Source organism: Mauremys mutica, chromosome 12 (assembly GCF_020497125.1).
Source record: "Mauremys mutica isolate MM-2020 ecotype Southern chromosome 12, ASM2049712v1, whole genome shotgun sequence".
Classification (NCBI taxonomy): Eukaryota; Metazoa; Chordata; order Testudines; family Geoemydidae; genus Mauremys; species Mauremys mutica.
In genome coordinates this window covers 82714629-82738918 of record NC_059083.1, presented here as the reverse complement: position 1 = coordinate 82738918, position 24290 = coordinate 82714629, and the positions used below count along the sequence as shown (strand labels likewise).

The 24290-nt window shown below is 48.0% G+C and overlaps 1 protein-coding gene across 3 annotated transcripts in view; it reads right to left on the bottom strand.

The window, feature by feature from the left end:
* Positions 1 to 24290, bottom strand: part of ASPSCR1 (ASPSCR1 tether for SLC2A4, UBX domain containing) — an 83424-nt gene that overhangs the window by 23451 nt on the left and 35683 nt on the right. For all 3 annotated transcript variants that reach the window (XM_044982333.1, XM_044982332.1, XM_044982331.1), the window contains exons 8-12: positions 19396 to 19535; positions 14673 to 14754; positions 11537 to 11603; positions 7103 to 7165; positions 6702 to 6754 (exon numbers count right to left, since the gene is read on the bottom strand). In XM_044982333.1, the coding sequence (XP_044838268.1) occupies positions 6702 to 6754; positions 7103 to 7165; positions 11537 to 11603; positions 14673 to 14754; positions 19396 to 19535 (405 nt within the window). The remainder of the gene's footprint in view (positions 1 to 6701; positions 6755 to 7102; positions 7166 to 11536; positions 11604 to 14672; positions 14755 to 19395; positions 19536 to 24290) is intronic.

Below are 24290 nucleotides of genomic sequence, written 5' to 3'. Positions count from 1 at the left end.
ACTCCAGCAGCAGCCAGTGTGAATGGCCCTGGGGCTGCTGCACCAGCTGCAGAAGTCCCAGAAAGTCACGGTATCCATGACTTCTGTGACCTCTGTGACAGACTCACAGCCTTATCTATAATCCACTATCCACCCAGGAGCTCTTCTCACCAGCCGGTTCCTCCCTATGACTTGCAGGGTGTGACAGGACAATTCACCTTGAATGGTCCCTTGAAATGTGTGTGAACTATTTATGCTAAACAATCTGTTCCACATTGTATTTAGCTGTGACACCACTGAGACTGTCTATACTAGAACTTACTTCAGTATAACTTATGCCGCTCGGCATAGGCACCGACTCCGTGGGTGCTCTGGGGCTGGAGCACCCACGGGAAAAGCCCCCATCAACGCCTCTCCCTCCCCCCAGTGCCTCCTGCCCACCAGCAGGCCCCACCAGTCAGCGCCTCTCCCTCCCTCCCAGCACATCCCACCTGCCACGGATCTGCTGTTTCGAGGCATCAGGAGGTGCTGGGAAGGTGGGGGGAGGAGCGAGAGCGCGGTGCGCTCAGGGAATGGGGTGGAATTGGGCGGGAAAAGGCAGGGAAGAGGCAGGGGTGGAGCAGAGGTGGGAAGAAGCAGGGTGGGAGTGGGGCATTTGGGAAGGGATGGAGTGGGGGTGGGGGGAGCACCGCAGATTAGAAACTCAGCATCTATGTCACTCAGCATGATCCAAGCAACGTAAGTTATACCAACCTAAGTGCCAGTGTAGACAGTGGTGTCCGCAGGAGAGCTTCTCCTGCTGACATAGGTACTGCCTCTTGTGGGAAGTGGAGTTTGAGCATTGGCCTGCTAAACCCAGGGTTGTGAGTTCAATCCTTGAGGGGATTGGGGCAAAAATCACTTAGGGATCTGGGGCAAAAATCAGTACTTGGTCCTGCTAGTGAAGGCAGGGGGCTGGACTTGATGACCTTTCAAGGTCCCTTACAGTTCTAGGAGATTGGTATATCTCCAATTATTACATTACATTACAATTAAGCAGACGGAAGAGATCTCTCCCATCATCTTAGGGCATCTTCATCAGAAGCGCTACAGCAGTGCAGCTGTGCTGCTAGGCCATGTCTACACAATCACTTATGTCAGCAAAATTTGTGTCACTCAAGGGTATGAAAAAACCACCCCTGAGCGACATAAATTCTGCCTGGATAGGTGGTTGTGTGCACACAGCTTCTCCCACCATCCTAGCTACTCCCGCTTGTTGGTGTGGTTTTATTATGTTGATGGGAGAGCTCTCTCCCGTTGGCATAGAGCAGCTACACGAGCGATCTTACAGTGGCGGAGCTGCATTGGTACAGTTGTGCCGCTGTAAGGTCTCTAGTGTAGACATGGCCCCAGTGTAGATGTAGCCTGAGTAAGTTTCCCAGACCTGAAGAAGAGCTCTATGTAACTTCAAAAGCTTGTCTCTCTCGCCAACAGAAGTTGGTCTAATAAAAGATATCACCACACCAACTTTGTCTCTCTAATATCCTGGGACTGACATGGCTACAACATTGCACATGAAGAATTAGAAAAGATTCCTCACAGCGATAGACTCAAGGAGCTCAATATATTTAGCTTAACAAAAAGGAGGCCAAGGGGTGACTTGATTTAATCTGTACGTATCTACATGGGAAAGAATATATAATAGTGAGCTCTTCAGTCTAGCAGAGAAGGTGTAACATGATCCAATGGATAGAAGTCAAAGAAAAGAGTTACTTACCTTTCTGTAACTGTTGTTCTTCGAGATATGTTGCTCATATCTATTCCAGTTAGGTATGTGCTCATGCTGCGTGCACAGATGTCGAAAACTTTTTCCCTAGCAGCTACCCTTCGGGCCGGCTGGGGAGCCCCCTGCAGTGGCACCGAAATGGCGATCCATATAAGCCCCTGCCGGCCCGACCCCCGCTTCAGTTCCTTCTTGCCAGCTATTCCAACAGAGGGGTAGGTGGGGGGAATGGAATAGATTTGAGCTACACATCTCGAAGAACAACAGTTACAGAAAGGTAAGTAACCGTTTTTTCTTCTTCGAGTGATTGCTCTTATCAATTCCAGTTAGGTGACTCCCAAGCCCTACCTCGGAGGTGGAGTCGGAGTCAACCCCAGGCTCCCGAGGTGGGCTCCCCATCCCAGGGCAGATGCGTCTGTGACTAGGGTTAAGGTGGGTTAGGGGGAATGGAACAGGACCCCAGCACTCACCATCTGGGGGTCCAGCCACCACTGCAAGGAGTAGAGTGTGCATTTCAGGACCGTGAGGACTATTTCCAGGCCGTCACGTCCCAGTCGATAGGCAGATGCCAACCACATCTGAAGCGGCTTGAGCCTTAGCCTGGCATGTTGCACCACATATGTACAGGACGCCATGTGTCCCAGCAGCCTGAGGCACTGCCTTGCTGTGGTGGTGGGAAGCTTGCAGAGGCTGGTAATTATGCCTGCTATAGCCAGGCGCCGTGCTTCCGGAAGGAAAGCCCTTGCTTGATTTGCATCCAGGACTGCACCTATAAACTCTATTGTTGAGTAGGGGCGAGGACAGACTTGGTGAGGTTTACCATGATACCCAAACAAGTGAACGTGTCCATGAGCAGGTGTACCCGAGACTGAACGTGATGGTGAGATCAGCCCCGTATAAGCCAGTCGTCTAGGTATGGGAAGAGGTGTACATGGTGTCGACGAAGAAAAGCAGCCATGACTGCCATGCACTTGGTAAAGATGCGAGGGGCTGTGCACAAGCCTAACGAGAGGGCTGTGAATTGATAGTGCATCTTGCCCACCACGAAGCGGAGGAAACGTCTGTGAGGCAGAGTAATCGAAATGTGAAAGTACGCGTCTTTCGTATCAAGGGCAGCATACCAGTCTCCCAGATCCAGTGAAGGGTTAGGGCTAAGGAAACCATACGGAACTTCAGGTTGACAATGTACTTGTTGAGCTCTCTGAGGTCCAGAATAGGTCTTAGGCCTCCCTTTGCCTTGGGGACAAGGAAGTAGCAGGAGTAGAAACCCTTGCCTCTGAGCTCCTGAGGAACTTCTTCCACTGCCCCTAGGGAAAGGAGGGAATGAACCTCCTTGATGAGGCATTGCTCTTGAGAAGGGTCCCTGAAGAGGGACAGGGAAGGAGGGTGGGAGGGAATGGAAATGGATAGAATATCCCCCCTGCACCATGCAAAGGACCCAACGGTCCGAGGTAATATGGGACCAGGCATGGTAGAAACGGGATAGACGATTTAGGAAGGGAAAACCATCCAGGGTAAGAACCGGTAGTCCGTCCTCCAGCGCATCTTCAAAATTGGCGCTTAGGGCCCGGGGGTGGCTTAGACTGTCCTTGACCTTGTCTAGAGGGGGGGTGAGACGGTCTACATCGAAAGTATCGACCTCTGCGACGAGAAGAGTCCTGCCTCGGTATAGGAGGAAAAGGACGTTGCTGGGTGGTCTGTGGCCTAAAGGGCTTTCTTTGGGTAGCCGGGATATGCATACCCAAGGACTTAATGGTGTTTCTCGTGTCCTTTAAGGTATGCAGGCAGGAGTCCGTTTGATCCGCAAACAAGCCCTGAGCCCTTTGAATCCCGCCCGCGGCTCCGATGGCCGGGCTGGGGCCGGGATTTAAAGGGCTCAGAGCTCCCCGCGGCTGCGGGCAGCCCAGACCCCTTTAAATCCCGGCCCCAGCCCAGCAAAGCTCGGGGCTCCCCACAGCGGACAGAGCCCTGGGGCCTTTAATTTGCCCCTGAGGGCTCCCAGCCACCTGTAAGTTACTTTCACCCCTGCCTGTCTCCAGCAGTGGCTAGTACCAGATGCTTCAGAGGAAGGTGCATAAAACACTGCAGCAGGCAGATGTTGAATAATTTGTTCTCCATTAATCCCTAATAGTTAAAGATTGGAGCATGAGATTTTATATCCTTTCCAAATTTTGTTAGCAACAGTTATAACAACTCTGGATATTGCTGTTATCTATATAAGCATCCAATCCCACTTGGAACCTTGCTAAATTCTGAGCCTCAACAACACCCCGTGGCAACAATTTCCACAGATTATTACCCAGTGTTAAAAATAGCATTTCTTTGTTTAAACTCAAGTTTGAATGTGTCACCTTTCAGTTGTGTTGTGTATCCCCCTTTTGGCCTCGTGTTAAGAGTCTAGGAAAACAGAAGCTCCTGCCCTACCTTCTCTAGACCATTAATTCTGCAAGAGAAGGCCAAAATGGGAACTGGAGGAAGAAGCTGTAGGTGCAGAATGTGACCTATACACCAGAGAAGTTGAAAAGGAAAAGGGAGGAGGGCACAGATTGGGAGTTAGGATATGTCTACACTGAATATGCTCCAGTGCTGCAGCTGCACTGCTGCAGTGCTTCAGTGTACACTACGTATGCCAAAGGAAGGGGTTCTCCTGTAGGTACAGGACTCCATCTTCCCGAGAGGCAGTAGCTGAAACACGCAGCGATGCTGATGTAAGTTCCCAATGCAGACCAGCCCCTACAGAGGCAGGTGGGATCAAAAGGAGTTTGTTGGGGGCAGGAATAAAGGGAAGTCAGAAAGCAGAAGGGAAGGTGTCCCTTCTCCCCCGACCCACACCAGTGCAAATCATCTCCCATTACTTCCCATTTTCAGGAATTTACTCCAATCGTGTCATTAGACATTGAATCACAGTTTCGTTTATTTTCCTGGAACTTACCAGAGCTCCAAACAGAAATTCTTTCTCCCATTTCCCACAGCAGCAACTGTGTAGAAATTTGAGACAACGTGTTGGGTGGCAGCTGTGGGCAAGTGGCACAAACTGGGGGGAAGCTGAGAGGAGTTGTCTTCACAATGAGTGGGAAAATTTCCCAGTTCAAAGGCATGAGGAGCTTTCCATTGGCATTTCTGTTATTAATTAAAATGCATGAAGTGGCTTTGAAGAGACAAAACACTAGGCTGGCTGTTTTCCACCAAGACAACATTGTGTGCGTCTCACACAGTGATTGTCCCATTCCTGCCTGGGGCTGGGCTGACAGGCACACCAGCACATTCAGGCAAACGCCAGGCTAAGGTGGAGAGAGCAAGGTCAATACAGATGCAGCAACACTCAGGCAGTGTAGCTGGGTCCAGCACAATTCCTGAGCCACTGACCAGCCAGGGCTGTGATTAGTACCAGGAGACTCAGGAAGTTGAGCACACTTGAAACATTCCTTAGTTGGGGATCCTGGGCAAAGGCGTTGTGACAAGGAGAGGAGCTTGGCCGTTATCAAATGTTGTAGAACCACCGTCTTCGGGGCTAATTGTAGCTTTTGGTCAAGGGGATTCAGCAGGCTCCAGGCCCAGGAAGGGATCAGGCTGGGGGTGTGAACGCAGGTGCTCATACTATTTGTCTCCATGCATATTCAATAGCCTAGCAACAGCTGCACTTGTGTTTCCTCCACATGGCCTGGCTAGGAAGGTGTGGAATTTGGAAAGCTCCATTATAAACAACTTCAGAGGCGCTCTAATCCCTTCCTAATTCAATATGTCGCCAGAAAAGCGCTCTCACATACACTCCAGAAGCAAAATCTCCCATTACATTCTGCCTGACTCCTCACCTTACAAATGATCTTTGGCATATCACTCTACAAATGACCACACTCTAGTCCTGAAGGGAAGCCCTGTCTATACACAGTGAAGTTGCTAGCAAAGTCAATGGTAGAGCTATTTCACTGTCTCTCTAGTAGTTAGTTCTTCACTCCAAAGGAGGCTCTGTACTGAGACTTCAGTTAGACCATGTTACCTGGCAAGTGCAAAAGCCACCAGGCAGAGCCGTCCCTAGGGTACAGCAAATAGGGGCGACACCCTGGGCCCTGTGCTTTGGGGGGCCCTGCACTTTATGAGGAGGCGGGCAGGAGGTGAGGTGGGAGGCAGCAGGGGGCAAGGAGGAGCCCCCACACCAACCCCCCATCCCTCCAGCAGGCCCCGCTGATCAGCGTCTCCCCCTCCCTACCAGCGCCTACCACCAATCAGCTGTTACGCGGCATCTGAAGGTGCTAGGGGGGAAGCGAGGGTGCAGCGCACTCAGGGGAAGGGGTGGAACTAGGCGGGGAGGGGGTCTTGGGGGAAGGGGCAGGGCCTGAGCAGAGCCAGGAGGAGCACCCCCCAGCAGATAGAAACTCGCCGCTTATATCCTGGGACCCGCACCCCTCTAGGGACAGCCCTGCCTCCAGGAATTTCAGCCTGCTGGAAAATTCACAACACGGAAAGCGGATCCTCCACAACACCCAGGTCCACCTAAATCAACCTTCCCTAGCTCTGAAATCAACAGTAAGCCAAGAGAGACTACCTCCAGTGTCAGACCATTAGTCCCTCTATGTCCGGCCTTCAACTTCTTATAGTGGCAGATAAGAAAAATGGTCTGTCTCGTCAAGTATTCCACCTTCTGCCACAATGGGTCAGACAAGTCAGTCTAGCCCAGTAACTTGCCTCTTGCAATTCTTCAAAGGAAGATTCTAGATAATCTCTTTAAGGCAAGGATGATGTCTCACACCTGACTAAAGAACTCAGGCACAACTTTCCATTAAACAGACACTGCATTTGCCGCACACAGAGGACCGCATGCTCTGAAAACCTGAATCCATTGGCCATCGCTGAGCACAAATCTACAGAGGTTATAATATTATCCAGCCTCCCTTTAAAATTAGTACAGTGCCTGGTACAGTGGCGAGAAGGGGAGCAATTCAGACAGAGAAGTAGTACTTACCTGGAAGAGGGTTTCATTCTCATTACTCAAGATGGCTCTGGGAGGTGCAATAACTGAAGTTAAAGAAGAAGTTACAATCAGGAGAGCACATAAACCAGAACAACAAGCAGCTGGTTTGGGGGAGGACTGTTTCCACTCAAGGGAAAGACACACCCTTACTGTCCACACATCCTTCAACTCAAGTCCAGGCAAGAGTACAGTATGGCTACAAAAATTAGTCTGAGGTGAGCAGGTTACAACCCTTTGCACTCCTGAGCCATGTACAGGGGAGACAGTCCTACCTGGGCCAAATATCAGGGTACCACCCCAGGGGATGCAGGGGAGACTGCTTTGTACCAGACCATCACTCCAGGGAAAGGCCTGCAAGGGAAGGAATGGGTACAAGAAACCACTGGACTCACACAGGTAAAATGGCAGCTCTGCATCTGCAAGGTGGCTTCTCACAAAGTCTCTCAAAATGCCAACTGTGAAGTGAAGGAGAAGAGAAGGGTTTGCAGGATGAGTGGGACAGTCCATATCTCTCACAAGCCCACCAACACAGCCCATATGTTGGGCAAGGGACACAGCCTGTTCCTCAAATACTCCCCCCTGCATGACAGCAGAGTCTGTATCTCAGGTACCTCTCTCTGGAACAAATATCACAGTTGTCACCACTATACCCCTCTCTGGAAAGAGGGAGCAGACCCCTTGATAGGAGCACAGGGTCCCAGCAAAGCAGACAGTGAGTAAATCAGTGCATCAGCCCTTGCTTCCAGCAAAAACCCCCCCTCCTCGTCCCATTTCTCCTTTTAGGCCATAAACCCCACTTGGATTTCCAAACACAGCTAGTCCTGATGGAGAGCGCACTCTACCTAGGTCTCGTATAGTCCACCTCACCATAGTACCTGAGCATTACCTGTCCATCAGGTCCTCCATTCACAGTATCACCTTGGCCCTCCATTTTGGGTAAGGGATGGAGGGGAGGTCCTGTTTCTCTGAAAGGGGTCAATGAGCCTTACATTTACTGCTGCAGGCTCACAAGGAATCTTCCCAAACACTCCCAGGGTCACTCATTTACATGGAAAATACAGCTGTGTGCACCAGTCACCTGTGATAGACTGACAATATCCTGAATGAACTTTATTGAACTAAATTAAACTTAACTGAAGTAGGGTTATTACCTTTGGGGTACATTGTTTTGGAAATGCAAATGTTTATGTACAACTGAGATTGTAGCAACCTTCATTAGGAGGAAAACAAGATTAATGCAATCTATGGAAGGTATGTGGAAGTTCAAAGGTCTTTTTAGATCAATGTGTGTGAAGTGGATTTCCTAGGAAATACCTTGAGGTGAGGAGAATGCAAATTCTCCCTTCCAAAGCCACCTTTTGAAGATATGCCCTGGGAAGAGACCCCCATTGTATACTAATTACCTTCTCCTCGAAACTCTAGATCAAAGATCCCTGATCTATATCAACTAGTCACGAGGGTGCTTGTTTGGAGCTGAAGCAATGATGAACTTGTAACCACAAGGAAACCCTAGGGTGGGGTGTTGAAAGTCTGTTCTTGCCAGAGCCGATGCTAGAGTTGGGATCAACTCTGGTAAGCTTTGAGCATGTGTAGGTTCTTTTATTGTTTTTAATGTTTTCTCAGTAACGCTTGTCTTAAGACAAAAGTAGTCTTGTTTAGAAAGAACTGTGTGGTAACTTATGTCCGTAGCAGTCACTCTGTTATCAGTCTCTGAAGAGAAAGCAAGGGGGGTCTGTTTAGGCCGACTGTCTTTGCTGGCAGTAACCCAGTGAAGGCAGGAAACTGCTCAGTCAGGATATACTCTGGTAAGAAGGGAATGAGAAGTTTGGTCTTCACTCAAGAGAGGCAACAGTTGGCAAGCCAGAAGCCTGAGACTGGGTGCCATTGCTGGACCACGGAGTAATATCTCCTGTGGTTACAGACCCCAGTTGCTACCTTCAAATGGAAATGTCACTAGCTACACAAATGACTCAAGCTGCAGCTTCAACTAGATAGGGGATCTCTGGAACCTTTACTTATTCCTTTGGTTCTACTACATGGTATTGACTGGTTACCAAATTAACCCTTCTACCCATCCCACCCCCAATGCCCTGAGAACAGGGTGGACAAAGTCCACACACTCCCTGACAAACAAGCTTTAAAGTCTTGCACCAGATAGCCAGGATTTGCAGAGGGGAACAGACACCTGAGAGTCTCATCACCAATTCTCAGGTCTAATGAGACAGCAGATGTTTCCTGGGGCAACAGCAAGTAGTCTAATTAGCAAGGCCACCTGACTCCACCAAAGGTGAAGAATCTAAATTAGTAGCAAGGAGAGCAATTGGGTGCATACCCTGACATATTCCCTGTGAGAACCTCTAATCTCCCCACTATTCTGGCTCAGCTGAGGACACCTGCTTTTTTGTTTTGGGCTTTGGTAACTTCAGACACAACAGTTGAATCAAGTCTTCTCTCACACTCTGGCTGGACCAAGTCTCAACTCTAATGGGACAACACCATGTAGTATGGCAAGAATAGTGTGACTTCAGTTGGGACACCACAGCTTTTCTGGGCACGGCCCCCATGAAGCAGTCCTGGAAATAAGTCCTCTTCCTTTGCAGGTCTGCGTAAGGTTAATGTCTCCAAGCCTTTCTTTACACAACTCACTGAAGCAACATGAACAGACTGCACTAGCTCCTTATAGAATCATAGAACTGTAGGACTGGAAGGGACCTCAAGAGGCCAACTAATCCAGTGGTTCTCGAATGGGGGTACACAGAGGTCTTCCAGGGGATACATCAACTCATCTAGATATTTGCCTAGTTTTACAACAGATTACGTAAAAAGCACTAGCGAAGTCAGTACATAGTAAAATTTCATACAATGACTTGTTTGTACTGCTCTATATAGAAGGAAATTTTAGTACAATATTTATATTCCAATTGATTTATTTTATAATCACATGGTACAAAAGAGAAAGTAAGCAATTTTTCAGTAATAGTGTGCTGTGACACTTTTGTATTTTTATGTCTGATTTTGGAAGCAAGTAGTTTTTAACGAAGGTGAAACTTGGGGTATGCGAGACAAATCAGACTCCTGAAAGGGGTAGAGTAGTCTGGAAAGGTTGAGAGCCACTGATCTAGTCCAGTCCCCTGCACTCATAGCAGGACTAAGTAATATCTAGACCAGGGGTGGGCAAACTGTGGCCCACAGGCTGCATCCAGCCCATCAGACGTTTTAATCCAGCCCTCGAGCTCCTGCTGGGGAGCAGGGTCTGGGGCTTTCCCCGCTCTGGTGCTCCAGCCAGGGAGCGGGGTCAGGAGCGTGCCCCACTCTGCGTGTGCTGTGGCTCTGCACGGCTCCTGTAAGCAGCGGCATGTTCCCCTCTCTGGCTCCAATAGGAGCTGCAGGGGTGGTGCCTGCCAATGGGGCAGTGCTGCCTAGCCACGCCTCCGCATAGGAGCCGGAGGGGGGACACGCCGCTGCTTCCAGGAGCTGCTTGAGATAAGCGCCACCTGGAGCGGGCACCCCTGACCTCCTCCCGCACTCCAACCCCGACTCAGCCCTTATCCCCCTCCCGCTCTCCGAATCCCTCAGTCCCAGCCTGGAGCACCCTCCTGCACCCCAAATCCCTCATCCCCAGCTGGAGCCTTCCCTGCCCCCACACCCCTGCCCCTGGAGCCCCCAGAACTGGACACAATGTCCAACCTAAACCGCCCTTTCTGCAATTTAAACCCATTGCTTCTTATCCTATCCTCAGAGGTTAAGGACATTTTTTTTCCCTCCTCCTCTGTGTAACAAGCTTTTATGTACTTGAAAACTGTCAAGTATCAGAGGGGTAGCCGTGTTAGTCTGGATCTGTAAAAGCAGCAAAGAGTCCTTATGTCTGTTAGTCTATAAGGTGCCACAGGACTCTCTGCTGCTTGAAAACTGTTGTGTCCCCTCTCAGTCTTTTCTTCTCGAGACTAAACAAACCCTTTTTTTTTTTTTTTTCCCCAATCTGCCCTCAGAGGTCATGTTTTCTACACCTTTAATCATTTTTGCTGCTCTTCTCTGGACTTTCTCCAATTTGTCAACATCTTTTCTGAAATGTGGCACCCAGAACTCGACACAATACTCCAGTTGAGGCCTAATCAGCACAGAGTAAAATGGAAGAATTCCTTCTCGTGTCTGTGTCTTGCTTACAACATTCCTGCTAATACATCTCAGAATGATGTTTGCTTTTTTTGCTACAGTGTTACACTGACGACTCATTTAGCTTGTGATCCACTATGACCCCCAGATCCCGTTCCTCAGTACTCCTTCCTAGGCAGTCGTTTCCCGTTTTGTATGTGTGAAACTGATTGTTCCTTCCTAAGTGGAGCACTTTGCATTTTTTCTTATTGAATGTCATCCTATTTTCTTCAGGCCATTTCTCCAGATCATTCTGAATTTTAATCCTATCCTCCAAAGCACTTGCAGCCCCTCCCAGCTTGATATTGTCTGCATACTTTATAAGTGTGCTCTCTATGCCATTATCTAAATCACTGATGAAGATATTGATCAGAACCGGACCCAGAACTGATCGCTGCAGGACCCCACTTGATATGCCTTTCCAGCTTTGACTGCGAACCACCAATAACTATTCTTTGGGAACAGTTTTCCAACCAGTTATGCACCCACCTTTGAAAGAATGCCCACTCAGGTGGGTGGAGATGTGACAGTGCAAGCAGCTTCTTCAGAGCTGTATCACTCCCTCCAGCAGTGCAGAGATGCCCTGTGCCCCCCTCCTGTAACACTAGTTCACAATTGTAAGTGGCACTGCAGGCTAGATGTCACCAGTGAGACAGAAGCAGGGATGCTCTTACCAGTTTCATTGGGGCGGAAGAACCCTTGCAGAACATGACGGTCTGGGAACTGGACTCGAAGCACGACCTAGTCAGAAACAAAGCTGCATCAGCTGAAACATTCACTCTCAAAGAGTAAGAGCCGCATTTACTAAAGCCAGGGCTCAGGTAGAGGCCAGGTTACCTCCTCCTCACAAGAGGCTCATACAGGATTGACACTCTTCCTGAGAGGCTGCACACAAGAACGTCAACTATTATTTGTATTGTGGTGGCACCTTGAGACCCCAAATGGGATGAGGACCGCACATACACTCAAGAAGTGACAGCCCCTCCCCAAAGACCTTGCCATTTAATTTGGAACAAGATGCTATAGGAGTGTAACAGTCAGCAGAGAGAAGTGCAGGGAGAGGATGAGGGGAACAGAGGGAAGCTCACATGACATCACAGGCTGCTATATGCACCACTTGATGCTTCCAAGCCATTTTAAAATAAAGGAAGACCATAAAAACGGCCATACTGGGTCACACTAATTGTCTGTCTAGCCCAGTATCCTGTCTTCTGAGAGTGGCCAATGCCAGATGCCCCAGAGTGGAAGAACAGATCAGGGCAATTATCTAGTGATCCAGCCCGTCATCCAGTCCCAGCATCTGGCAGTCAAAGGTCTAGGTACACACAGAGCATGAGGCTGCATCCCTGACCATCTTCACTAAATAGCCATTGATGGACCTGTCCTCCATGAACTCACCTAGCTTTTTTTTTTTTTTTAATGCATTTATAGTTTTGGCCTTCACAACATGCTCTGCCTTCACAACAAGTGCCATGGGTTGACTGCGTGTTGTGTGAAGAAGTACTTCCTTTGTTTGTTTTAAACCTGCTGCCTATTAATTTCATTGGGTGACCCCTGATCCTTGTGTTATAGGAAGGGATAAACAACACATCCTTATTCACTTTCTCCACACCAGTCATGAATAGAGCTCTATCATATCCCACCTTAGTCGTCTCTTTTCCAAGCTGAACAGTCCCAGTCTTTTTAATCTCTCCTCATATGGAAACGGTTTCATACCCATAATCATTTTTGTTGTCCTTCTCTGTACCCTTTCAAATTCTAGCATATCTTTTTTGAGATGAAGTGACCAGAACTGCATGCAATATTCATGGCGTGGGTGTACCATGGATTTAATAGTGGGATTATGACATTTTCTGTCTTATCATCTATCCCATTCCTTATGGTTCCCAACATTCTGTTCGCTTTTTTGACTGCCACTGCACATTGAACAGATGTTTTCAGAGAACTGTCTACAGTGACTCCAAGATCTTTGAGTGGTGACAGCTAATTCAGACCCATCATTTTATATGTATAGTTGGGATTATGTTTTCCAACATGCATTACTTCCCATTTATCAACATTGAATTTCATCTGCCATTTTGTTGCCCAGTCACCCTGTTTTGTGAGATCCGTTGGTAACTTTGCAGTCAGCTTTGGATTTAACTGTCTTGTGTAATTTTGTACTGAATAAAATTAATTCTCTCTGCTACTGAATGGAGCCATTATGGGCAGATGATTTCACATGCACATCACTGTAGATGTAAGCCATGTCAGACACTTAGGCCTTGTTTACACTACAGAGTTTTGTCGACGCAAGTTATGCCGATATACAGCCACCACTGTAATTAAACCGCTGTTGTATGTCCACACTATGCTCCTTGTGTCAGTGGAGCACACCCACAATAGCAGCTCTTGTACTGACACAGAGAACAGTGCACTGTGGGTAACTATCCCACTGTATAACTGGCCGCAGGGTGCTTTGGGAAGGGTTTGCAATGCCTTATGGGGTCAGGTACAGCATCACATAATGAAGGTTTTTCAATGCCATCATTCATGGGCATCCTATTAGATTGCCAGCTGCTTTCAACTTCCCTGGTAACTTGCACCCCAGCCATCTGTCAGAAAGCATGGATCCTGCACAGTGTTCAGTATTGTGCTGTGCATTATGAACACATGGCTAAAAAAGGAGCCCAATGGGCTATTTGGGTGGGGGATGCCTTGAAGGAGCATTTTAACACTGAGCCACAGTAATGTGTGTTGCTGTAGCGTGCTGAGCTTGGCATTGTTTGTTTGTGCCGCGCTAGGACCCTTGTTTTGATTGCTGTGTGTGCCCAAAAAATAACACATTGTAAATCACGTTTTAAAGTAGCACTTGGTAATATGAATGAACTGACATTGCTGCACGCTAACACAAGAAGCCCACAGAGGTAGATAGGTAGGTGTGTGAGTGAGAGAGAGGGACAGATGGACAGACAGAGTTGCGGGAGAGTGAGTGTCTCGGCACGCTGTCTCTAAGTTCAGACAGCAGCTGGAAGCAACTAATCCTGAGGCAGAAGCTGGTGGGCAGAGACAGCTGGTGCCCCCCATCCTCTCACCCCAGCTCAGCAGAGACCGGGGAGCAGAGGGGGACACCCCGACACCATCCCCTTCCTCACTCCCTGGCTCTGCACAGCACAAGTCTCACCCCGCCCCCCAGCAGCAGCCCGCCCGCCCTGCCTGCTGATGCATGCCAGGAAGAGCAGGATTCCACGTTAAAGTTTTGATTTGGTGATTCCCTCTGAGTTCTCCCACAGCCTCCTCTGTCCACAGACCCAGGAGACCTACCCCCCACCCCAGTAGTCTAGGCAGGAGTGCATTTGCTGCCAGGAGCCGCATGCTCAGCTGGGCAGTAGCTATGCAAGCTCTCCACGCTGAGCAGTGTCAAAACTACCTGGGGCTTTGAAAGGGGAGGGGTGCGTGTCTGGATGCAGGGCAGCGGAGTTCAAAACGGTAAGCAAAGTGGTCATGGTGGGAGGCCAGTTACAGTGACATAATGAACACAGTGTCTATACTGACACTTTGTTGATCTTTGCCACAAAAATCTCTGCCCTCTTGTCAAGGTGGTTTTATTCTGTCGGCAAAAAAGAAGAGTTTTGTCAGCGGGAGAAGCATTGTAGTGTGTACACCTCCACTGTTTTGCAGACAAAACTGTGTAGTGTACAAGACCTTAGAAACCCTCCCCTAAGAGCAGCTGCAAGTGCTTAGGATCCTGGTGGTCACAGTTTAGGCCCTGAAGCTATTTGACCACTAAATTTACACTCAGCCAGAAAGAGGAGAAGGAATAAAGGCTACCTTTGGGTAGCGCTCTAACTTCTCCTTCATCTGAGCTTCTCTCAAAGATTTTGTCATGAAGGGAGCTTCTTCCAGACGTTTCCTAAATAGGGTGAGAAGGAGACAGACAATCTGTTAGTTCTACCACTAAGATTCATCTTGTTAACGTAAATGTAAGGCCAAAACAGCCAACTGCTGCTCGATGTATCCCCCACTCCCACCTCCATGCCAGCTGTCCTCAGATCCCAGTCCCTTCAGCACACCTTCCTCTCCACCACCAGTAAACCCAGAACTGCACTATCACAGCCACCCTAAAAGCCCAAACCCATGTCCCTCCACATTCTCTCCTTCCCCATAAGGCTCCGCTCCACTCTCTGTGTGTGACCACCACCACTTGGCAACACTATTCTGAATAGAGTGACCAGATAGCAACTGTGAAAAAACAGGACGGGGGTGGGGGATGATAGGTGCCTATATAAGAAAAAGTCCCAAAAAACGGGATTGTCCCTTTAAAAACGGGACATCTGGTAACCCTAATTCTGAACCAACTCCTGAATCTGCCCATAATATTATCTTGTAACTCCTTTTTGCTTCTAGATATACGAGATCTCAGAACATTTTGAATATTTGTGCCAGTACAGGTTTCATCTTAAGCAGACTTCATGGATTCTCTGCCATTTCTCCTTTAAGCAGAACAGGGCTCCAGAGCCTCAGCTTCATTTAAAAAAAAAAAATCTTTCTAGCCCTTATGGTTGTGAAGAAAACCTTGAGAACATAACCCAGCTGACACAATGATGCCTGCCTGATTTTGAAGACAGCCTGAATCAATAACTCAGACAAGTGTAAACGTCCCTCTTCACCTCAATCATGGGGTAAATAACTGTGAAACCTCAAAGTGACAATTTCACCCAAGACTATGAACCATTTCACAGTGTATGACTGTAGCAGAATCATTCTGCTAATGTGCTTATCCCACAATCCCAAATTGCCACCCACACATCCCCAGATGCAAAAGCCCAAATGACCCCTTCCCAGGTCTCCCCCATATTGATGATGCAGTTAATTCCACAACAATACAAAAATATACAACATATTGAAAACTGGAGATGTGGAGGCAGCATAAAATCAGTTGAATTTCTTATCAAATTAATTCTGTACTGATTAAATGGAAAAGAAGCTGCTGCATAATTCTCAGCCTGCCAATGAATCGCAGGATCTCACCACAGAAGTTAGGTACAGCATGCTGCCATCTTCAGTCTATGGCAGCAGGAAGAAGAGCAGCAGGATCACACTATCACACACAAAAAATGAGTTAACATGAAGTTAAGACTGGAGGCACTCAAAATTGCCCTGTGTGCATCCTGCCCTGCCCAAGCAGGAGTTTAGCTCTCAGAATGTAAATCATAGAACAATCATAAAATCATAGAACGGAAGGGATCTCAAGAGGTCATCTAGTCCGGTCCCCTGCACTCGTGGCAAGACTAATCTAGACCATCCCTGACAGGTGTTTGTCCAACCTGCTCTTAAAAATCCCCAATGATGGAGATTCCACAACCTTCCTAGGCAATTTATTCCAGCGCTTAACTACCCCGACAGTTAGGAAGTTTTTCATAATGTCCAACCTAAACCTCCCTTGCTGTAATTTAAGCCCAAACGTCAAACCAAGAAATGCAGCGTTAAGGCGATACTTCCAATACAACAACTATACCACCTGAACTCTGCTCAATGAGTCCCCTCAAGGAGATCAGCGTAGCTTACTTCTGCCAATCAACAGCAAGTACTTCCCAGACCAATGGTGCTGCACAGAGCACAGTAAGGGTCTGTTCAACTGTATGAATAGGAATGCAGGGCACAGAGAAAATGGCACATTTGGTTAGGAAGGGGTAATTGCATTTCCTAATTTCCCAACATTTGAGTTCTGGGAATTAAACTCTCCCATTCTGAAAAAACCACAAAGGGCACACAGTAGTGCTGAGCTCCTGCACTCAACTCCTCAAACAACATTTTTTGCATGTGAATTTTTCTTGGTTTTTGAGAAAGTGGGGGAAGTGAGGAGGTATCATTCAAGGGCAAATGTGAGTAGAACAAAGTGCTGTGTAGAGTTTTCAGGGGCACTTTTCAGGTATCAACCAGAGGTACCACTAGGCAGTAAAGGAAGTCCTACCAGGGCCCAGCAGAAGCATATCTGACATTACATGAACTCCAGGGCATTAAGTGATACAATATTTATGTGGATAACTAGTCATAGTTTTAGTCTGGATCCATAAAAGCCCAGGCTTACAAACTAAATACAGAAGTCAGGCAAGCAGGGAATTCAGAGTCATTAGGACTGCAGATCAGCAACAGACTAAACCACCAGCTGTGTTGGTGGATGGGTTGCTCACATTTCTCATTCACTGAGCTCTTCCTTGCGGAGCCCAAACCGGCCCTCTAGCGCAAGTCTGTTGACCCAGGCTGGGAGTCTCAATTCCATACCCCAAGTGGCATGCCAATTTTCAGGCCAATCCATAGAGCCCTGCACGGATACAAATGTATATCCGCGGATGCGGATATCCGCAGATGTAAATTGGTACCCATGGAACCACAGGGCTCTCCCGGGAACTGCAGCAGCAGAAGGAGCAGAACATGGGGCTGCCACTCCCAGGAGCCAGAATCCCGCATCGGCTGCTCCTCTGGCTGTACCATCCTCAACCCTGCCCACTGGGGCGGGCATCAGGCTCACCAGCAGCTGTCCCTGGTCGCACTCGTGTTCAAACGGCACGCACACCCCCAGACAGGAAACGCAGACAGCTACGTGGAAGGGCTGGGGGTGCTACAGCCACGCCAGAGGAGCTGCTGGCACAGGGAGCTGGATCCTGGGAGTGGTGGCCCCACATTCTGCTCCTTTCGCCACTGCAGTTCCTGGAAAAGCCCTGAGGTTCTGCAGATACCAATTTATATCTGTGGATAGCCGTATCGGTGGATATAAATTTGTATCCACGCAGGGCTCTACCAAGCTGAATATCCATGTGGATTTTAGAGCCCTTTGAGCCATTCTAAGCAGAAAGCTCTGATCAACCCTAACTATGATGTTACATGGGCTGCTCCATATTTAAAGGAAGATTATGACTCACTAAACACTGAATTCAGGGCATTAATTTACCAGGAAGGCAAAGGGTTTATCTTAACTGAATACTTGTTACAAAATAGGATTAAGAGTTCAGAAATTTTCCTATATAGGTCCCCAACTTTTAAGAGAATCTGTTCAGGAGCTGTAATCCCTTTTATCTGTAAAAAGTTCAGTATTTCTTCCTTCCCTTTGGGCATCCCCCAGGTGTGGAGCTATGGGTCATCACATCCTAGTTTGGAGTTTATAGTTTGATTTTCACCTTTTATCACGTCTCAAAATTGATTTATTCCAGCTGGTAACACAAGGCAATTCTGTCATCAAAATTAGAGAGATTTGCTTATTGGCTGCAGTCTGAATCCAACTCCCATTGTAGTCTATGGGAGTCATTTCACTGACGTTAATGGGAGCTGGATCAGGACCTGTGTCAACATGTGACAAACAAATGTACGGACAAGTTGGAACTTTCATGCTTGTTTAGTTACCAGCAATTGATGTAATGTCAGATCAGAGCATATGCACCGGGGCAGCGTGAAATGTTGTTTCAGCTCTCATTGTTTTAGGCATATGAATGCACATCCATCTTTAAAAGCAGCAATTATTTGTAGTGGGGAAGGGGAATCAAGTAGCTTTGGGGTAACTGGCTGAAATGTACTTAATAGATATGACAAGACATGCAATAATTTTAAATCCTGTCCCAATGTGGGCACTGTGTGCCTTCCAGTCAGTTTATTTACTTGAGGTTTTTCTATGATGCTCATCACCACAGTATCTAAACACATCACACGCACTGAAGAATTAATCCTCAACACCCTTGTGAGGTAGGGAAAAATTACTCTCCCTTAAGAGATAGTAGACTGAGGCACAGAGAGACTCTGGACCAGATCCAAAGATGCAATCCATCCCTTATATACTGCTCTGGCAGTGCCAAGGGGCCAGAAGGCAACCAATCTCCCATGCTGGTGATTCCTCCTACATCACACAATGTACCATATAGCCACTGACAATAGGCGTAGGCTGGGGGCTGAGAAGGGGCCATTATCAGGTAGAATACCATGGAGAAGCCACTAGGCCACTCTAAAATAAACCAAGGCCAGCACACAACCAGCTCTAGGATCAGGGAGTCTTCCTAGATGGGAAAAGCAAAGAATCTGGCCCAAGGTCACAGAGCAGATCTGTGACTGAACCAGGAACAGAATCAAAATCTCCTAAATTCCAGTCTAGTCCCAGAACCCCAATCCCATCCCTCCCTCCAGCACTCATTATTGGAGTGTTTTCTGATCTAGTCTGTTGACCAATTCTATTGTGTTGTTCAGTAGCTCAGCTCTTGATCTGAAAATCACAAATGCCCCAGGTCTGGAACCTAGCATGTTCTGTCCTGGACAGGTGCCAAGCTCCCTGCTTAGGCCAAGTGATTAACAACAAGATTAAAGTCTGAGATCTCTCAAATCACCAAGGACAGGAGAGTATTTTATAAGACTGGGGAGATAGAATTCCCAGGTACACAGAGCCCAAGCCATCGATCAGACCAGCACCTTTTCCCAAGAAGCCAGCATAATCTATAGAGCACCAATGCAATACATTCAGAGTGGCGAAAGGAGAGGAGGAACTTCAATTCCTAATGAAAAGAAAGCTTGCCTCTCACTCTGCAGCTGGGCCAAGCGTTTCCGCACATCGTCCACCGTGACTTCGAAGAACTCATCAGGAAGATCCTGTGGACCAGCAGACAGTGGCTCTTCCAGATCTGGATGGCACACGACTGTCTCTCGCTCCAAAAGCTGCAGAGCAAAGAGGGAGCACAGGTTAGACTTGAATGGTACGCCCCAGCTAAAGCCAAAGCATAGCATAAAGAATCAGACCTCAGCATTTGCAAAGTAAGGTCCATTCACAGGCTGCATCTCTCTTCTAGGAAAGACCTGCCCACAGAGATCTTGTCACCTACATAACACACAGACCTTATACTGTACTGCAGCTCTAGCTAACCATTCCCCTGCTATAAGTACCAGAGAGCTGCTCCTCTCCCAGTGTCTGTCCACACCCCCAAATCTTCCCAGTGGTAGAGCACAGCTGCCTTCTCTCCCCTCCCTGGGGCAACGCATGCTACGTACCTGGAAGAAGTCCTGCTACAAGCACCTGGATGTCTGAATCACCACCAGCCAATCAGATTACTCAGTTTTGGAACAACTCTAACCTTTTAGAACCCAGACAGTCTCAGGTAGATGAGAACTTGTATGAGACAGAAGAGGAGAAAGTGCTGCAATCCCCAGAGCCAAGAGGCAGGCCAGTGGGAGAAACGAGCTTTTATGGATAATATACAGTTCTGTAACCAGGAGCCCCTGACAGCCAGTTGCCTGCCTGACATGGCCCAAGACTCCATGATTTAGGATATTCCTATTTAAGCAAACCTTTTGGCCCTCCTCTCTCTCACACATACCCGCCAACCAACCTTCAGCACACCCCTGCACATGGCCTCCTGTCCCATCCATTCTCCCTTCCCCCATGTACGGGGCCCCCTGGGAACACGAAGCGTCTCTCAGAGACAACGCAAATTACAAGGCAAGGTTTGCTATGTTTGTGGGCGCCGAAGGGTAATTTGAGAAATTAAAAGAGCGAGGTTGCGTGGGTGGGACCCTCGGCTACTTTTAGAAAGTCAAGTGGAGTTAGCTCTAACTAAAGGGTGAAGGAGCCTGATTGCAGCTTTCTCTGGGCTGGGAAAGAGGAGTGCCCAGAGCTGCAGCATTCCCTGGACTGCGAGCACAGGAAGAGTTCCTGAGCTGCCAAGATGCCCTCTTGGAAATAGACTCCTGCATATCAATCTTCCAGCACTAGCTGTTTACAGAGTTAGGTAACAGCTGCACTGATGCAGCTGTAGTGCATCTGGTGAAGACACTCTATGCCAATGGGGGAGCACTCTCCCATCAGCATAATTACTCCACTTCCGTGAGAGGTGGAAGCTATGACAGTGGGAGAGCATCTCCTGCCGACATAGCACCAGTATAGACACTGCTTAGGTTGATCTAACTTGCGTACTTGACAGTGGGATGGTGTCTTTTTCACAACCCAGAATGATGTAAATTAAATAACTTAAGCAGTATTAGAGGGGTAGCCATGTTAGTCTGGATCTGTAAAAAGCAACAAAGAGTCCTGTGGCACCTTATAGACTAACAGATGTATTGGAGCGTAAGCTTTCATGGGTGAATACCCACTTCATCAGACTCATGTATTTAAGCAGTACTGTAGACCTGCCCTGGGTCTCCTTCAAGCCAGGCAGAGGAGGCTACCTCTCTTACGTCATTCTGGGCTTCACATGAACAGGACACTTTGCCATCCTCCCAAACAGAGATAATTAGATTTGATCTCGCTGCAATGATCAACTCTAAGCACATCTACAGCCTTGTCAAATAGTTCTGTACCCATCACCTCAGGAAAAGCCTGAGGAAAACATATGGAGCATGCAACATGCCCTGAAGGGTCTCTGGAATCCCCAGGAGAGAATTCCAGAGTCAAGGGAATTCCAGAGTCAAGGCACTCACCAACAGTGCCTCATTTAATATAATTGAGGCTACTAACTCAAGCACCTTGACTAATCATGACAGTGGCAGAATCCCACAAGAAGAGAGACAGGCTGGGCCCAAACCATTTAGGGCTTTGTAGATTAAAGTCTTCAGCCAATGCGCATCAAAGCATAGGTGTAACATGCACCTATAGGGATACTCCACTTCAGAGGAGGGCAGCTACATTCTGGTCCCCCTTGCTCAATTGCTTTTCCTACTTTGTGTTTAACTCCATTGGGCTACAGTCTGCCATAAGAGTCATACAGACACCTCCATTGAGACAGCAGGAGGCCAAGGTCCTTCTTCCCCATATCATTCTCTGTCAGCTAGTCAGAATTACAGATAAGTTGTGCAATAAAACCAGGATCATCCAAAAGATAAATTCTCTTATCTCCATGCCCATGTGCTCCAACACTGCCTCAATACCTGCCAAATACTAGTCCAGCTGCAAAGCTGTGCCCCTGCTGTGGTATGAAATATTCTTTTCAACAGCACTGAATGCTGAATATCTGAAACAAATTCTGAACACATGAGTATAGAAACAAGCCTCTGAGTTAGTGACTGAAATAGCGTAACATTTCTCTGTATAGAATATTCAACCTACACTAGAGATAAGAAATTCCAAACCTGTCCAAGGGGTCTGCAAAAAAACCCAATGCAAACAGAACAAGAATTCCCACCCACTCGACCTTTAAGCCAGACCCCAGTAGGACACTGACAGCTCTCAGCTTTAGAGAGAATTGCCGCGGATGGATCTGTAGGCAGCAGCACACAAGTTAGGAGCCTGTGCCCTTGCAAAGCTCCTGCCATCCAGTCCCTACAGTTGCACCAGTTCCAATGACAGAAACATGGAGAGCAGCACATCTTGTACACACAGGCCTACCACCGAGGTGACCATTTCGCAATAGATGATACAGCCTGAAGAGACACTGCTACTGAATAATACTTCTTCATCTAGGTAGCTTACTCTCAGTGGTATCATCTGTGCCTCCTTCCACTCCATCGCTACCCATCCACACAAAACAGTATTTATGAGCTGGAGGAGCCAATCTGTTTCTGTCACTTCCCCCAGTCTGTTTTACCCAAAGGGCAGCAGCTGCCATTTGCTGCTTCTTGTCCCATTGATATTCATTCCCTATATTCCATGGGCCTTTCTGAGTCCAGTTGCTTCCATCTCAAGTTTGGGTCAGAAATTATCTCAATTGGCAACTAATAATCTTAAGTATAAGCAGAGTCTGAAAGCTACCTTCCAACCCCCACTCCTGTGAGCAGCGTCACCCAACAAGGGGACACAGTAAATGACATACACACGTCCCTCTGTAGGAGGTCCAAAAGCCTGTGATCTCAGAGCACCTGCTGTGGATGAAGTCTCCCCACAGACTCATGCCCCTTAGCTTCTCAGAGCCAGGGGCAGCTATGTGTTCTCACAGGCAACGAGGGGGCTCAGGGAGCAACAAGCTAAGGCTGCCCACACAGAGGAAACTGCTGGCTACATCCTAATCCCATCAACTGTGCCCAACCCTGCTATCCTCACCCCACCTCCACCTCACAGTTTAGTCCAGATTTCTCTGAACAGGAAGTCATGGCAGAGGGAAATACTCGTTAGCTGACACTAGGAAGTTCCGCTCTCTACTGAGATAATTAATGGGAAGGGCACATTGTACCTTTCTCCAGCAGCAGCTCCTTCCGGGAAGCTTAGAGCAAAAGCATTGTAAATCAGGGAGATGATAAACCCTGCAACACCAGTTCTTGGTCATGGTCTCCAATATTTCCTGCCCAAAGTTGAGTTTTCAGGCACTTCTGATCAATATGATGGAGCCATCCATCAGGCCTCAGTATGTCTATACGAGACACCCAATGTCAGCAATAATGCCTATCGGTTTGAGGTCATCACTTTGGCTCTGAAAAAGGGAGCAGTGGAGGGAAGCTCTAAAAGCTCCTTCTGACTTCAAAGCAAAGTGGTAGACAGATCCAGCTCCTCTCCCCACTGCAGTGAGCTCTGATCTCCAGGGGAATTTGGAGTAAAGCTACCTTCTAATAATTGATGTTTTGACATCAAAGCTAGCATGCGGCTGGTCTGTAAACCATCCTTAACCCAGAAATGGAGAGACACCTGCAGAGATTTTATCCAGTCTCTTCATTTCAATCCAAATGCCACACACAGGCACAGCATTAATGGGAAGATTCTTTTACTAAAATGGATTTTTGATGTTTAAAAAAAAAATTGATTTGTTTTGGGTTTTCTCCTCAGGTCTGAAAAGAGACAAAAAGCAGATGCCATGTGGCCGGCCCTACACTCTGTGCTGCTGCTGGGAGTGAGGAGGGCAGAGAAGGGCAGGAGTGGAGGCGGAAGCTCAGTTTAATCAATCAGCAGCAAAGGCACCCGAGATCAAAGGGCATGAAAGCATCAGTCAAAGTCGCATTCTGTTGAACATGAGGGCAGAAACCTCCAGGAGCACCTGCTCCCGAAGCAGCTCTCACAAACTGGGAGTGGGAAGCTGGCTCTAACTGGGTAGAGCAGCACTACAATTCCAGTGGAGATAAGACTTGGGGAGGCTGGAATGTAAACTAGAGTCCTCGGCTGTGTGTGGTCAGAGTCCCAGTCAGCTCTCCAAGCCTATCTGAACCCAGGCTGCAGAACAGTGTCCCATATAGCTACAGGCAAGACATGAAAGGGGAGCTAGGTTTGGCCCTACACCAGCACATAGAGGTGAAGGATGACACCAGCCCTGCTGATTCTTCAGCCATATCTCTACTGAGGAATGAGAGTCCGTTCCCCACTCCTGACTCCCATATAGCGGGAACAACAGCCAGAGGGAGACAAGCTCAGCCTGGGCAAGCAGCAGGCACATTGTCCAGCTCTTCAGGCTCAAACCCCTCTCTCTGAGGGGTTCAATTCCAAGGACCAGCAGTCTGGAGCATACATGAATAGTCATAATTTAACTGGAAAACCACCCATCTGCTACACTATTTGGGGCT